The following is a 15,523-nucleotide window of genomic DNA, read 5'->3' as shown; positions in this document are numbered from 1 at the left end:
AGAATATAACTACTATAATACTACCCTATGTACAAGAATATAACTACTATAATACTGCCCCTATGTACAAGAATATAACTACTATAATACTGCCCCTATGTACAAGAATATAACTACTATAATACTGCCCCTATGTACAAGAATATAACTACTATAAAACTGCTCCTATGTACAAGAATATAACTACTATAATACTGCCCCCTATGTACAAGAATATAACTACTATAATACTGCTTCTATGTACAAGAATATAACTACTATAATACTGCCCCTATGTACAAGAATATAACTACTATAATACTGCCCCTATGTACAAGAATATAACTACTATAAAACTGCTCCCTATGTACAAGAATATAACTACTATAATACTGCTCCCTATGTACAAGAATATAACTACTATAAAACTGCTCCTATGTACAAGAATATAACTACTATAATACTGCCCCTATGTACAAGAATATAACTACTATAATACTGCCCCCTATGTACAACAATATAACTACTATAATACTGCCCCTATGTACAAGAATATAACTACTACAATACTGCCCCTATGTACAAGAATATAACTACTACAATACTGCCCCTATGTACAAGAATATAACTACTATAATACTGCTCCTATGTACAAGAATATAACTACTATAAAACTGCTCCTATGTACAAGAATATAACTACTATAATACTGCCCCCTATGTACAAGAATATAACTACTATAATACTGCTTCTATGTACAAGAATATAACTACTATAATACTGCCCCTATGTACAAGAATATAACTACTATAATACTGCCCCTATGTACAAGAATATAACTACTATAAAACTGCTCCCTATGTACAAGAATATAACTACTATAATACTGCTCCCTATGTACAAGAATATAACTACTATAAAACTGCTCCTATGTACAAGAATATAACTACTATAATACTGCCCCTATGTACAAGAATATAACTACTATAGTACTGCCCCCTATGTACAACAATATAACTACTATAATACTGCCCCTATGTACAAGAATATAACTACTACAATACTGCCCCTATGTACAAGAATATAACTACTACAATACTGCCCCTATGTACAAGAATATAACTACTATAATACTGCCCCTATGTACAAGAATATAACTACTATAATACTGCTCCTATGTACAAGAATATAACTACTATAAAACTGCCCCCTATGTACAAGAATATAACTACTATAATACTGCCCCCTATGTACAACAATATAACTACTATAATACTGCCCCTATGTACAAGAATATAACTACTACAATACTGCCCCTATGTACAAGAATATAACTACTACAATACTGCCCCTATGTACAAGAATATAACTACTATAATACTGCTCCTATGTACAAGAATATAACTACTATAAAACTGCTCCTATGTACAAGAATATAACTACTATAATACTGCCCCCTATGTACAAGAATATAACTACTATAATACTGCTTCTATGTACAAGAATATAACTACTATAATACTGCCCCTATGTACAAGAATATAACTACTATAATACTGCCCCTATGTACAAGAATATAACTACTATAAAACTGCTCCCTATGTACAAGAATATAACTACTATAATACTGCTCCCTATGTACAAGAATATAACTACTATAAAACTGCTCCTATGTACAAGAATATAACTACTATAATACTGCCCCTATGTACAAGAATATAACTACTATAATACTGCCCCCTATGTACAACAATATAACTACTATAATACTGCCCCTATGTACAAGAATATAACTACTACAATACTGCCCCTATGTACAAGAATATAACTACTACAATACTGCCCCTATGTACAAGAATATAACTACTACAATACTGCCCCTATGTACAAGAATATAACTACTATAATACTGCTCCTATGTACAAGAATATAACTACTATAAAACTGCTCCTATGTACAAGAATATAACTACTTTAATACTGCCTCCTATCTGTGAGGACGTGTCTGAGTAGCTCTCCTGATGTCTGGAGCAAGCCCGGGGAGGGGCCACCCTGGGCGGGGAATCTCCCCAAGCAAGGCCCAGGCTTCCCGGCCTACACTGGGAGACAACTCCCAGGCTTCTTCTAATGGGAATACAAATCCCAGAGTCACCGTTAAGCAATGTAAAGTAACAAGCCAAAGCTCCACTTTTTCCAAGAAGGAAGAAAGAGTGAATGTGAGTAAAGTTATGGAAGGAACACCAGCTCCAGTTACAGCAAAGAAACCTGAAGTGAAACTGTCAGTGAGTAAGGAAATGCAGCAAAATCCAAAACCAAGTAATTCCCCAAGGAATCTTTTGTCAGCAAACAGAGGCAGCCTGGTGCAGAGAAGGTGAGGCAGCTCCCATCACCGGCCTCAGGTGTGCAGCTCACTCCTCCACACAGGCAGAGACGGACATCTCTGGAGAGGCAGACATTGCAAGAAAACCTGCAGCAGCAAGACACAGTGACCGGCATGGCGCGCTCAGGACGCACAAGGGCACAGGCGAGTGGCAGCAATAAGAGTGCTGAGGAGCCCGGAGCCGGCAGTGGTACCATAAAGTCATCTGTGGTAAAACCAAAGGAGACCTCTGTGTTCAAAAACCCAGAGCCATTGTCCAAGCCTCAGAAGGAGACAGCGCGTGCACCCGAGCTGCAGCTGGCAGAGGAGATACCTGGCCTGGTAAAGAAGATGGGTGAGTTACAGCAGCAAAGACAAATGCTGCAAATGGAAATTGACGTTATCTATAAACTGAAGGCTGCTAATCCTGACAGTAATGCTATGTGTGACCAGAGACTTTACTCACTGGGTGTGGAGCTGGCGAATGTGGTCAGGGACATAGACTGTATCCTGGAGAGGATGGGGCCCCTGGCAGAGACCTACAGAAACCAGGAGCGGTTCTCCTCTCACAAGCAGGATTTTTTTGTGGAGTCCAGGACCTCTGATGCTGGATTAGGGTCAGAGACTGTACAGCAGCAGTCACGACCTGTGTTACAAGCTGCACGTTTCTGTTTCCAGGAGGGACAAATACTGCAGCAGCAACAGACTGTAGCTGAGCCTGAGCAGCAACATGTACCTCAGAATCCAGCAGAGGCACCACAAGTCCCAGAATGATCAACACAAGAGAAGGACATTGCATGTGTGACTGTGTGTATTGATGGTGCACAGCACAGCCCTAATGCTGATGCACAGGCTAGGGATGACCACGCTGTACCCATGGGCTCTGAGGCTGGAGGGGGCTCGCAGTCTGCGGTGGATGTCACATTGCCTGATAATGATATTGTGGTTGATAATAATGTGTTTGATTTTCCCCCTTTAATACCTAATGCACAAGAGGTGACAGGTCCCCCTGCAGCGGACCCTCCCCCTGTTAGTCAGCCCAGTGTGACCCCGCAGGTTCCCCACAGTAATGCCTGGAGCCGTGGTGCTCCGTCTTTCACCTCTGGCGCCAACTATACCGGCCAGGTCTTCAAAAGAAGGAACGTGGTGCGATTTAAGCATAGAGGTCTCAAGGAGGATCTGCCAGACAGGAGGTTTGTGGTCAGGGAGCTCCTGTGCCGTCAGATGGGGTTTGCGCCATTAAATATCTTGGCAGTGATTAATCTTCCAGACAGACAGGGATATGATGTCAGTTTTAAAATCATGCCTGATCTGGACAGATTCTGGGCTAATTTCCCTAAGTTCAGGGAATGAGGCTGTTCCCCCGCAGGACATTGTGGTGTGGCTCCGGAGGCATTGTGACCTCGTCTCTGACCTCACCAAGAATCGTGACGATGATGGTATCTGGACGGGAGGGTGGAAGGTCCTGGTGAAGCTGCGCCAGTGCAACAATGTCACTGCCCACTTACCCAACTCCTTCTTCATTGGGCAGGAGAAAGGTGTTTGCTTCTATCCTGGGCAGCCTCGCAAGTGCTTTAAATGAGGCAAAGCGGGTCACCTGCAAATTCCTGTACTGTAGTCAAGTGCAGTCTGTGCGGGGAAGTCGGCCATGTAGCTGCAGACTGCCAGAATATAAGGTGTAACCTGTGTGGGAAGATCGGCCACCCTCACAAGGACTGTCCCGATGCTTGGCATAACATCTGCAGGGACTTTCCTGATGAGGATTTGGTGGTAGGAGCAGAGGCTCAGGAGGAGGAGGCCTTAATGTCAGGTGAGATACTCACTAGATCAGAGGTCCACCAAGGGTCAGACCATGTAACACCAGAGCAGCAGTGTGAAGAGGGTGCACAGGGGAGCATGGAGGTTGTCCTTCAAGGCCAGCCGCCCCAAGAGGCCTGTGCATCTGTATCACCATCTCTACCTGATAATAGTAACAGCAAGCAGACCAAAAGGAGGAAAAAAGACACGTCCTCCCGTAAACCCGAGGAACAATATGATGCTGACCATAAAGCCAGGAAAAAAGTCAGCAGTGGTGTTGGTGTGATGGTCGTATCTAACAGATATGAAGTTCTATCTGAGTCAGATGGAGATTTTGATCAGGAATTAAAAAGAATAGAGGCCGAGTGTGACAGGGAAACAGAGGACCATCCGCCTACAAAGCGGAAACCCTTACCTATAGACTCTAATGTAGCGTCAGACATGGAGACCAGTAGTGGACAGAACACCTCTGAGTTATGATGACAGGTTCTACTTCTCTGCTCCTCTTATACTGTGTTCTTATGGCCGGATTTTCTCTAAAATTTACATCAAGTAATGTGAACAGCATTAAGGTGAGGAGGACGAGACATGCGGTGTATGACCATCTGAGATACCTTGATGCAGATGTCTTTTTCCTACAGGAAACAAGATTGACATCTCTAGGGCTTATGAGAGAGGCTGAGAGGGAATGGAGATCTGGTCCATCATTCTGGTCACTGGCCGTGGAGCCTTATGCCGGGGTCGCTATCCTGTTTAACACCAATAATGTGACTTTACATAGAATGACGGAGGTGGTTATGGGAAGGTGTCTGGTCCTGGAAGTCACTGTTCAGGGTAGACGGCTCCGGCTTATTAACATCTATGGGCCTCAGACAGTGACTGACAGGATCCAGCTGTTCAATAATGTGAAGCCATATCTCTTCACCTCTCTCCCGGTGGTGATGGCGGGTGACTTTAATGCCATAATGACATCTGGTGACAGTATCTCAGGCAGGACAGTGACCAGGGATGGCAAAGTCTTAAATAACATAATTTTGCAGACTGGACTGACTGACGCTTTTACGCAAAGAGGTCGGACGCCAAAATTCACTTACTCATGTTCCAACAGAAGTAGTAGGATAGATTTGGCTTTTGTGAGTCCTACTGAAGTTGTCAGTGCCATCAGTGAGAAAACAGTTCCCTTCTCTGATCACCTTGCCTTGTGTTTCTGCCTGGGGGCCACTAACCGTCCTGACATCGGTAGAGGGTTGTGGAAGCTAAACTCCAGCCTCCTGGATGACATGCATGTTCGGAGTTGTGTCCACTTCCTTTTTGAGGGTCATTTACAGAGGGTGGATTTCTATGACAACATGGTCGACTGGTGGGAGGACGTCAAGGATGATATCAGATCCCTCTTAAAGAGACTGTCAGTTAATAAAGGGAGGAACAAGTACAGCCAGTACCTAAGACTGCGTAAAGAATTGGAGTCACTCTATTCGGCGGGCGGGGATGACAAAGAGAGGATTGACCGGCTGAAATCTGAGATAAGGCAGTATCAGTACAGCAGGTATACCTCCCTGGTTCTTGAGCGGGATTATGGGACCTTGGGGGCACCTGATCCCTTTGAGAATTGCCGGGAGCGGGTGGCTAATAAATTGGTCACAGGTCTCACCAACTCCCAGGGCTTTTTGCAGGAATCTCGGGAGGGTATCCTGGGGGTCGTGAGATCTTATTATACTGACTTGTTTCAGAGGAAAGTTTTGGATAAAGACAAGATGGCTCAATTCTTGGAGGCAACTCCAATGCCTGACACTAACGATCTGGACTTTTCTCCTTTGATGGCAGAATTAACGGTGCAGGAAGTTAAGGAGGCCATTGATAAGTTACATCTGAAGAAGGCACCAGGTCCAGATGGTTTAACAGCAGAATTCTATAAGAAATTCAGAGATCTCCTGGCTCCAATTCTTGTGGATGTTTACAAAAATTGTCTAGAAAATCACCTGATGCCTCCATCCATGAGAGTGTCTTCGTTAATTCTCCTGTCTAAAGGTAAAGAGCCAAGCGACATCAAGAACTGGAGGCCAATTGCCCTCTTGAATGTTGACAGGAAGATTCTGGCAAAGATCCTGTTCTCTAAGTTAGTTTGTTTGTCCCCGGCACTGTTGGCAGGCTCTCAGTTTGGCACAGTAAAAGGGCGGAACATCTCTGGAGCAGTCATCTCGATACGGGAGATGTTTGAGAGATGTAAAGTTCTGCGGTGTGGGAGATATGTTGTCAGTCTGGACCAGAATAAAGCCTTTGACAGGGTTGATCACGATTATCTGTGGGCCACTTTGTCAAAGTACGGTGTTCCGGGACAATTCGTGGATTGGCTGAAGACTTTGTATAGAGAGGCGGTGAGCTTTCCTCTGATTAATGGTTGGCAGGGTGATACTTTTGGAGTTGAGGCAGGGGTGAGACAGGGCTGCCCGCTCAGTCCGCTCCTGTATGTTTTTGCCATAGACCCGTTTTTGAGGTCACTACAGGAGTGTGACTTTCAGGGGGTGCCGGTTCCCCACTGCTTGCCTTTGACTGTTGTCGCCTACGCGGATGATGTGACGTTGGTGATATCTGATCCTCATGAGGTGCGGATGTTATCGGCGGCCATCAGAAGCTACTCGGAGGCCTCTGGGTCTCTGGTCAATCTTGAAAAGAGTCAAGCTCTGTGGACATTGGATTCTGAACCAGGCTTTGATCTGCCACAGTTTGCCAGAGCCTCCACCCATATTAAGATCCTAGGGGTTAAATTCGGGAGGGATGATAATGCCATGCTAAATTGGGAAGAGAAATTGGAAACCGGAAATGCAAAGGTTCAGCGATGGAAGAACTGGAGGCTGACCTACAGAGAAAGGGTCGCTATGTTGAAGACTTACCTGGTTCCCGTCTTCTTGTACGTCTCTGTCATTTTTCCTTTGCCAGAATCTTTCTCGGCGAGGCTCCTCAGCCTGTTCTTCCAGCTCTTGTGGGGGAATAGGTTGAACCCAGTAAAAAGAGGGATTACTTACCTGCAGCGGAGTGAGGGTGGGCTGGATATGCTAAATCCGAGGGTCTTCTTTGACTCCATGTTTCTGAAAGTTAATTTTGGTAACCTGGACTCAAGTGCCCTGTGGGTAAATAGTATCAGGGATTGGATATTGCCTTTTGCAGAGTCTTGGGTGCGAGGCGGCAGTCTCAAGAGGAGGAGATGGACAGGTGACCACCTCCCCCAGTATCTGGAATATGGTCTCAGGTGTCTGAAGAAGTGGGGAGCAGAGAAGTATGAAATTGAGAATAAGACCAGGAAGGACCTGTATGTCAGGATATGCCGGACTTTCTTTTGTGTGCCGCCTGCACTGAGAGACTGCACAACTACCACCTTGCTGGAAAGTCTGAGGTTTCTCAATGCAGCAAGACTCCTAGCTAAGTTTTTTGATAACGCCTGGCTGTCGCTACATGGAAGACTATATGTTCGGGGTAACCTTAAGTACCTTAGTGTGTCAGATCGAATGTGTCCCCTGGGCTGTCAGCAAGAAGAGACAATGGCACATTTTATAACGGAGTGCTGGGGTGGGAGGAAATATCTTGTAAGTTAAAAGTCCCAAGATTGCTGACCCTAAAATACCCAGATATCATCTATGGTGTCCCATCTACTGTAAGTAACATTGACCGGGGGACCATGTATCTGATAATAAGTCATAAAATACTATCACTGGCATACGAGAACCCGCGTCTCCATCAGTAGTGAACCCTTCCATCATACCGCAGCAGTGAGCCTTATCCTGTCTGAATTGAGGTGTATAAAATGTCTAGAGATCAAGAAAAATGGTAAAAACAAAACATTATGGAGGAATCTACACATGGATTAATGTTGATTTACAAAAACAAATCAATTTTTGTTGGTTAAGCGTTCATTTTTTTCTTTTTTTTTTCTCTCTCGCCCTATTTCCAGAGCAATGGACTTGAGCTAATTTTACTGTAATATTTTTATGTTATTGGATTTTTATTGTTTTTGTTTCTGTTGAATGATTATGGTTTTGTTTTTTGTTTGTTTTTTTTGATCGGATTGTATTGTAATATGTACTGTTTGTTTTTTACTAATAAAAATTGCCCCTATGTACAAGAATATAAATACTATAATACTGCCCCTATGTACAAGAATATAACTACTATAACACTGCTCCTATGTACAAGAATATAACTACTATAATACTGCCCCTATGTACAAGAATATAACTACTATAACACTGCTCCTATGTACAAGAATATAACTACTATAATACTGCCCCTATGTACAAGAATATAACTACTATAACACTGCTCCTATGTACAAGAATATAACTACTATAATACTGCTCCTATGTACAAGAATATAACTACTATAATACTGCCCCTATGTACAAGAATATAACTACTATAATACTGCTCCTATGTACAAGAATATAACTACTATAATACTGCTCCTATGTACAAGAATATAACTACTATAATACTGCCCCTATGTACCAGAATATAACTACTATAACACTGCCCCTATGTACAAGAATATAACTACTGTAATACTGCCCCTATGTACAAGAATATAACTACTATAACATTGCCCCTATGTACAAGAATATAGCTACTATAATACTGCCCCCTATGTACAGGAATATAACTACTATAATACTGCTCCTATGTACAAGAATATAACTACTATAATACTGCCCCCTATGTACAGGAATATAACTACTATAATACTGCTCCTATGTACAAGAATATAACTACTATAATACTGTCCCCTATGTACAGGAATATAACTACTATAATACTGCTCCTATGTACAAGAATATAACTACTATAATACTGCCCGCTATGTACAAGAATATAACTACTATAATACTGCCTGCTATGTACAAGAATATAACTACTATAACACTGCCCCTATGTACAAGAATATAACTACTATAATACTGCTCCTATATACAAGAATATAACTACTATAATACTGCCCCCTATGTACAGGAATATATCTACTATAATATTGCCCCTATGTACAAGAATATAACTACTATAATACTGCCCCCTATGTACAAGAATATAACTACTATAATACTGCTCCTATGTACAAGAATATAACCACTATAATACTGCCCTCTATGTACAAGAATATAACTACTATAATACTGCCCCTATGTACAAGAATATAACTACTATAATACTGCCCCTATGTACAAGAATATAACTACTATAATACTGCTCCTATGTACAAGAATATAACTACTATAATACTGCTCCTATGTACAAGAATATAACTACTATAATACTGCCCGCTATGTACAAGAATATAACTACTATAATACTGCCCGCTATGTACAAGAATATAACTACTATAATACTGCCTGCTATGTACAAGAATATAACTACTATAATACTGCCCCCTATGTACAAGAATATAACTACTATAATACTACCCCTGTGTACAAGAATATAACTACTATAATACAGCCCTTATGTACAAGAATATAACTACTATAATACTACCCCTGTGTACAAGAATATAACTACTATAATACTGCCCTTATGTACAAGAATATAACCACTATAATACTGTCCCTATGTACAAGAATATAACTACTATAATACTGCTCCTATGTACAAGAATATAACTACTATAATACTGCCCTTATGTACAAGAATATAACCACTATAATACTGTCCCTAGGTACAAGAATATAACTACTATAACTATCCAGATGTACAAAAATATAATTACTATAATACTGCTCCTATAAGTAAGATTAGGACTGTGTATGAGTAATAGAGCTTTTATATTTGGATGCAGTTGTATTAAATATTAGTAGTGATGGGATATTTCACTTTTCTTTTCATTGCCTGATATTGATACATTTTTTTAATTTTATAGCAGTTTCTTATCTCTTTGCTCTCACTGCAGCACTACATAATATTCGCCCATTGTTTCTTTACTTACAGGAACCTCAATTCTTTGACATCTCACCGCTCGTTTTCTGCATGCTCGCCGTCCAGGGCCTCTTTGCTGAATTCCCGCCACTGGCTCCTTCTCTGCCTTTTCCTTGCCTGTCAGCTTTTCATCAACTTTGTCTTTAAATAAAATGTAAAAATGGACAGCACGGACACAATTATTACACCTCCAACAACATTGATAACTCCTCTTGGCTGGACATTAAGGGAGTAAAGCCTGGAAATGGTTGCTTCCATTAGTTATTATCCTAATGTGTGACTTAACCACCTTTCAAGTGACGAAAAGGTTAAAACACAGGGTTAACAAGCAAGCATGAGCTACAGAATAAAGTACGGTTATGTTTCACAGGGAGTGACAGAATTATGCAGATTTCATACCATGTTTTGTCCGATGTTCTGTTTGCGGTGCTGACTATTTGCCTGGCTGAAGATCATTTTCCTTAAAAGGCATTTCCACCTTAAAAAAACAATGTAAATATAAACCAGTTGTCTTTTTCTGTCAAGTTTTATAATATTTAAATGTCTAATAATTTCTTACAACTTGACAGCAAAGGACGACTAACCAGTGAGTGCAGCTTGCTTCTATACACCCTCCTGATTGTACCTCCTTGGCCGGATGAGCGGTGTCAGTGGAAATGTAGGAAATCTTGTACTTAAAGTCTCATCGGAAAAGTCCTTCTGTTTGTGTATACGCATCTGTTATAGAACTAGACAGACACTGCCACCTTGACACCAGTGCACCGCACTCCACACATAAACCCCATGATCAGAGGAGGCAGAATCAGGACAGGTTATATAGAAAGTTGCACTTTATTGCTGCTAAGTTTTTGTTAAAGTGTATGGCTCCTTGAAGGTGGAAATTCTTTGTAACACTCATCAGAATCCAGCATAGCCCCGATGCTCGTGGGATTTCAGTTAAGGAAATAGCACAAATGTCCACAGGTTCAATGAGGCACAAACTGTTTCACCTCCGTCACCGTGAGACCTCAGTGATGTATCGTTCTTTTGTATTTTTGATGTTTGTTTTTTTTAATGGAGCCTTTATTGTCTATGGAAAGGGACTGTACAGCGTACCAGCACCCCTGTTCCTCCATAGCCTGCCACCAATCACTGGTTCTAGAGCATGCCTAGCACTTTATTCTGCATCCAGAAATCAAGAAATATTCCATCCCAGACTCATGTTTTTTATCCATTAAGTTTTATCACTTATGTCTTGTTGTCTATTAGTTACCATTGCTCTGTATTGTATTTTAAACATTATATTAAAACCACGTGACCACCTATGAACATCTTATATACTGATTTAATCTACATATAAAAAGGCTTAATCACTTTATAGATAAATTGCATTATTTACCTTGTGCTGATCCTGAGTTATATCCTGCATTATACTTCAGAGCTGCACTCACCATGCTGCTGGTTATTATTGGAAACTGCAAGTTTATCAACAGTCAGGATTCCCCACATCAAAGGGTTTTACAATACCTGGTGTAAGGCCACAGCCCCATTATCAGTATTTAATCAGTGTTCGGTCAGTATTTTTTCTCAGGAGTGGGAGCCAAAACCAGGTGAGGAACAATCAGAGAAAAGGTATAATAGAAACAAGTCACCAATTCTGCATTTATCACCCACTCCTGGTTTTGGCTCCCACTCCTGAGAAAAATACTGACCAAATACTGATTGTTGGGCCGTAGCCTAAAGATGAAAATTCCCAAAATGCAAATAACTAGAACAATCTCTGTGCTGCCACTGAACTCACAGCTCTGAAGCTGTAGAATTGTGAATGCAGCTCTGGAGTATAACACAGGACGTAATTTAGAATAATTACAAGATGGGCAATGTATTTACTAAGTCACTCCACATTTCTGTAGATTAATTCTATATGTAAAAGATGAATATATATTTTAACATAAGGTAATAAAACATAATATATATTTATTTGGTGGGGGGCATATTCCATGTATTTTTGTGTCATCACTAATACTCAGATTCATCTATTTTCAGAATGTCCTGTTTCTTTATACATCACACAGAACAAAAATGTACAAAATAAAAATAACTATATATATATATATATTACTGGCAATCTTAATTGTGTTTTTGTACAACATAGAAATTAAGAATAGTTCTGCAGGGGAGGAGCAGAGGGTGGTCACAGTAGGGCACTTTTTTAACACCTCCAAGGAGGCAGCTTCCCACTCAACATCCCATAGTGGTTTAATAAACAATATTTCTGACTCACTGGGGAAGAATCATCAGAACTCGTGTACAGAAAATGTGAAGCAGCTGCTCATATCAACCAATCAGATTACACCTGTCATTTTTGGAGGCTCTACGTAAAAATGAAAGGCTGAAATTTCTGAAACTCGTCCACTTTTTCACTAAATGGAGATACAGCATGGCAATATGTGTAACAGAAATTCAATAGTGTTACTACAATTTCACCATGGAGCACAGTGTGTTAAAGGGGTGGTCTGGGACGTTTACATTGGCAGCCTATGCTTAGGATAGGTCATCAATATCTGATGATCAGCTGTTCAACTGTTCCATCGGCGGTACTAAGTTGTGGAGCTGCACAGCACGGCTCTCTCAACTGCATGGTGGCAGCGGCTGGATACAGCACATCCGCCCACTAATGATTCAGATGTGTAGTCCCTAGCAAAAGCCACTATGCAGATGATGGAGCTGTGCTGAGCAGCTCTGCAACCGAGTACCTACTCTCGACTGCATAACAGCTGAGAGGCAGAAGAGCCAGGTGTCGCAGCACCCCCACCAATCAGATATTGATGACTTTTCCTTACGAAAGGCCATCAATATAATAGTCCAGAACAACCCCTTTGAGTACTGAACAACCTCTTAAAACACTTAGACATCACCTTCTTAAGTACTATATTCCCCAGTGCAAAATAAAAATAACAGATACTCAGCTCCTGCAACTGCACCATTCCAGCGATGTCAGCGCCGGTCTCCCAGGGCTTCCATGACACTGGCTGCAGTGCTCCAAAGGCAAAACAATCAGTGATTGCTTATTGGTTTTCTTCACAATACTTTCTTCTGATCAACCTTGGACAACAAAAGGAAGTATGAGAACTGCGGTCCATTAGCAGCCCTTGATTGGCTGCAATGGTGATGTGGAATAACAATGAGTCTCTGGAGACTTGACGCCAACATTGCTAGAATGGTGCCGGTGTGGGAGTTGAGTATCTGTTATTTTTTATTTCACACAGGTAAATATAGTATCTCTAATCTAATGAGAACAAAAAAGTGATATGGGGTCCAAATATATACCAAAATATATTAACAAATGATATAAAGTTTAACACACAATGGTCAATCTCATAGGCAACCATTAATATCATGAACAACAGCAGAAGCAAGGATGAAAACGATATACCCCAAACCTAGCAAAAGCCCATGTGATTAAGAAATAAATCACAGTATATATAGACATACAGATACATGTATTGAGCCCAGTATAGAATGGCTATCACAAAACCTACATACATATATAGTTTGAGCATAACAATCATGCATCTATCAATGATGCCATGTAGTAATGTAGAAATAGGACATAATATGAAGTCTGCAGCCTATCTCTGCATATTATGCACCCATGAAAGTAATGAAATGTAGCATTGTAGTATAGCAACTATATATGAAGGCATACAGTAATTTACCAGTATTTATGGTGCATAAGCTAGAGGGGGGCTACAGGACGACTTCCTGACAAAGCCGCGTGGTTGGCGATGAAACGCACGTCGAGGACATCCTGTATCCCCTAGCTTATGCACCATGAATACAGGTAAATGATACCTTCATATATAGTTGCTATACTACAATGCTACATTTCATTACTTTCATGGGTGCATAATATGCAGAGATAGGCTGCAGACTTCATATTATTATGTCCTATTTCTACATGACATCATTGATAGATGCATGATTGTTATGCTCAAACTATATACATATATTTATTTAGGTTTGTGATAGCCATTCTATACTGGGCTCAATACATGTATCTGTAAGTCTATATATACTGTGATTTATTTCTTAATCACATGGACTTTTGGTAGGTTTGGGGTATATCGTTTTCATCCATGCTTCTGCTATTGTCCATGATTTTGCATATGATATTAATCGTTGCCTATGAGGTTGACCATTGTGTGCTGAACTTTATATCATTTGTTAATACATTTTGATATTTTTTGTATATATTTGGATCCCATATCTCATTTTTTGTACTCATTAGGTTGGATGTGCTTATATATATAAGGGGATTGTATATCTTTAGAGGACCCACATATGTTCTATAGGTAGATATAGTATTTAAGAAGGGGTTGTCCGAGTAGTGGACAACCTTTTTAAGCAATTAATTCTTCCTACTCTTTGGTTTCCCAGTTATGGGGAGCACTTCATTTTTAGCTTTTTATATATCTTTATATAGCTCTTTTTTTCATAATATTTTGTCTTTTTTTCTTATTTTAATACCCAGCTGCAAAGTGCTTTTTTTTGCCCATATTTCTAACAGCCACAGCTGGGAGTCATTCCACCCTGTCTCCTATTCTTCTAACAGACTGCAGATAGCGATCCCCAAGGTTTAGCACTGACATGCTCTGTACTGAGCCTCTCATGATCATCTCTTTGAAAACAGGTTGAGGACAGCGATCCTCAATCTATAATACCAGAGACTAAAACACTCTCTCAGGACACATGACTGCTCCAATCTCAGCTACCCCTCACAAACCCCCAATACAAGCATAGGTCAGTCTATAGCCCACCACCAGTTCTCAGTAATAGATTTTCGGCAGTTTAAAGGATATGTACTCAGACTTGGGCCTTGTTCACATGTGTCGATTTGACACGGATTTCGTCACTGATTCTGCACCAAATCTGACAACAATCCACATCCTGTGCTTGTGAAAAAAGTCACCCCACTAAATAAGGATGGGGCTAAATCTTGTGTGGACGTGCTCTATACCCGCAGCAGATCCACTAGAAAACTGAAATCTAAAAGGACCTCAATTATCAAAACTGTGTAAAAACTATCTAAAACAAAGACAACCAATAAGAGCTTAGCATTCATTTCCTAAATAGTTCTGGAAAAAAAAACAAAATTTTGCTGTGGTTGGTTTCTAAGGGCAGGGAAGACTGTTTTTGTTTCAGACAGTTTTGATAAATCTAGTAATAAATCTGACGTACACTGTGTACTCAACTTTGGTAGAAATTGGGGAAGATTTAGGAAACCTAACAGTAAAGCAGTCTTTGGTGGCCATAGAAACCATCTCTAAATTCGTATTTATTTTCCTCCTAAAAAATAAAAGCTGACCGATTGCAAGGACTGCAAAAAACAGTTTTCATGTTAGTTTTTATGAACCTTCACCAAGTTTTTTTCTGTAAAAGAAAAAGTGAAAGT

At 40.6% G+C, this 15,523-nt stretch overlaps 1 protein-coding gene across 3 annotated transcripts in view; it reads left to right on the top strand.

Annotated features, from left to right (window-relative positions):
* Positions 1–10,254, top strand: part of OSBPL5 (oxysterol binding protein like 5) — a 227,944-nt gene extending 217,690 nt beyond the window's left edge. For all 3 annotated transcript variants that reach the window (XM_073658191.1, XM_073658192.1, XM_073658193.1), the window contains exon 22: positions 10,102–10,254. In XM_073658191.1, the coding sequence (XP_073514292.1) occupies positions 10,102–10,240 (139 nt within the window). In that variant the 3' untranslated portion in view covers positions 10,241–10,254. The remainder of the gene's footprint in view (positions 1–10,101) is intronic.
* Positions 10,255–15,523: the final 5,269 nt, after the last annotated feature.

This window comes from Phyllobates terribilis, unplaced genomic scaffold (genome assembly GCF_046119375.1).
Source record: "Phyllobates terribilis strain yellow unplaced genomic scaffold, ASM4611937v1 Scaffold_13__5_contigs__length_258822181, whole genome shotgun sequence".
Lineage (NCBI taxonomy): Eukaryota > Metazoa > Chordata > Amphibia > Anura > Dendrobatidae > Phyllobates > Phyllobates terribilis.
This window is presented reverse-complemented; position numbering and strand designations above follow the sequence as displayed.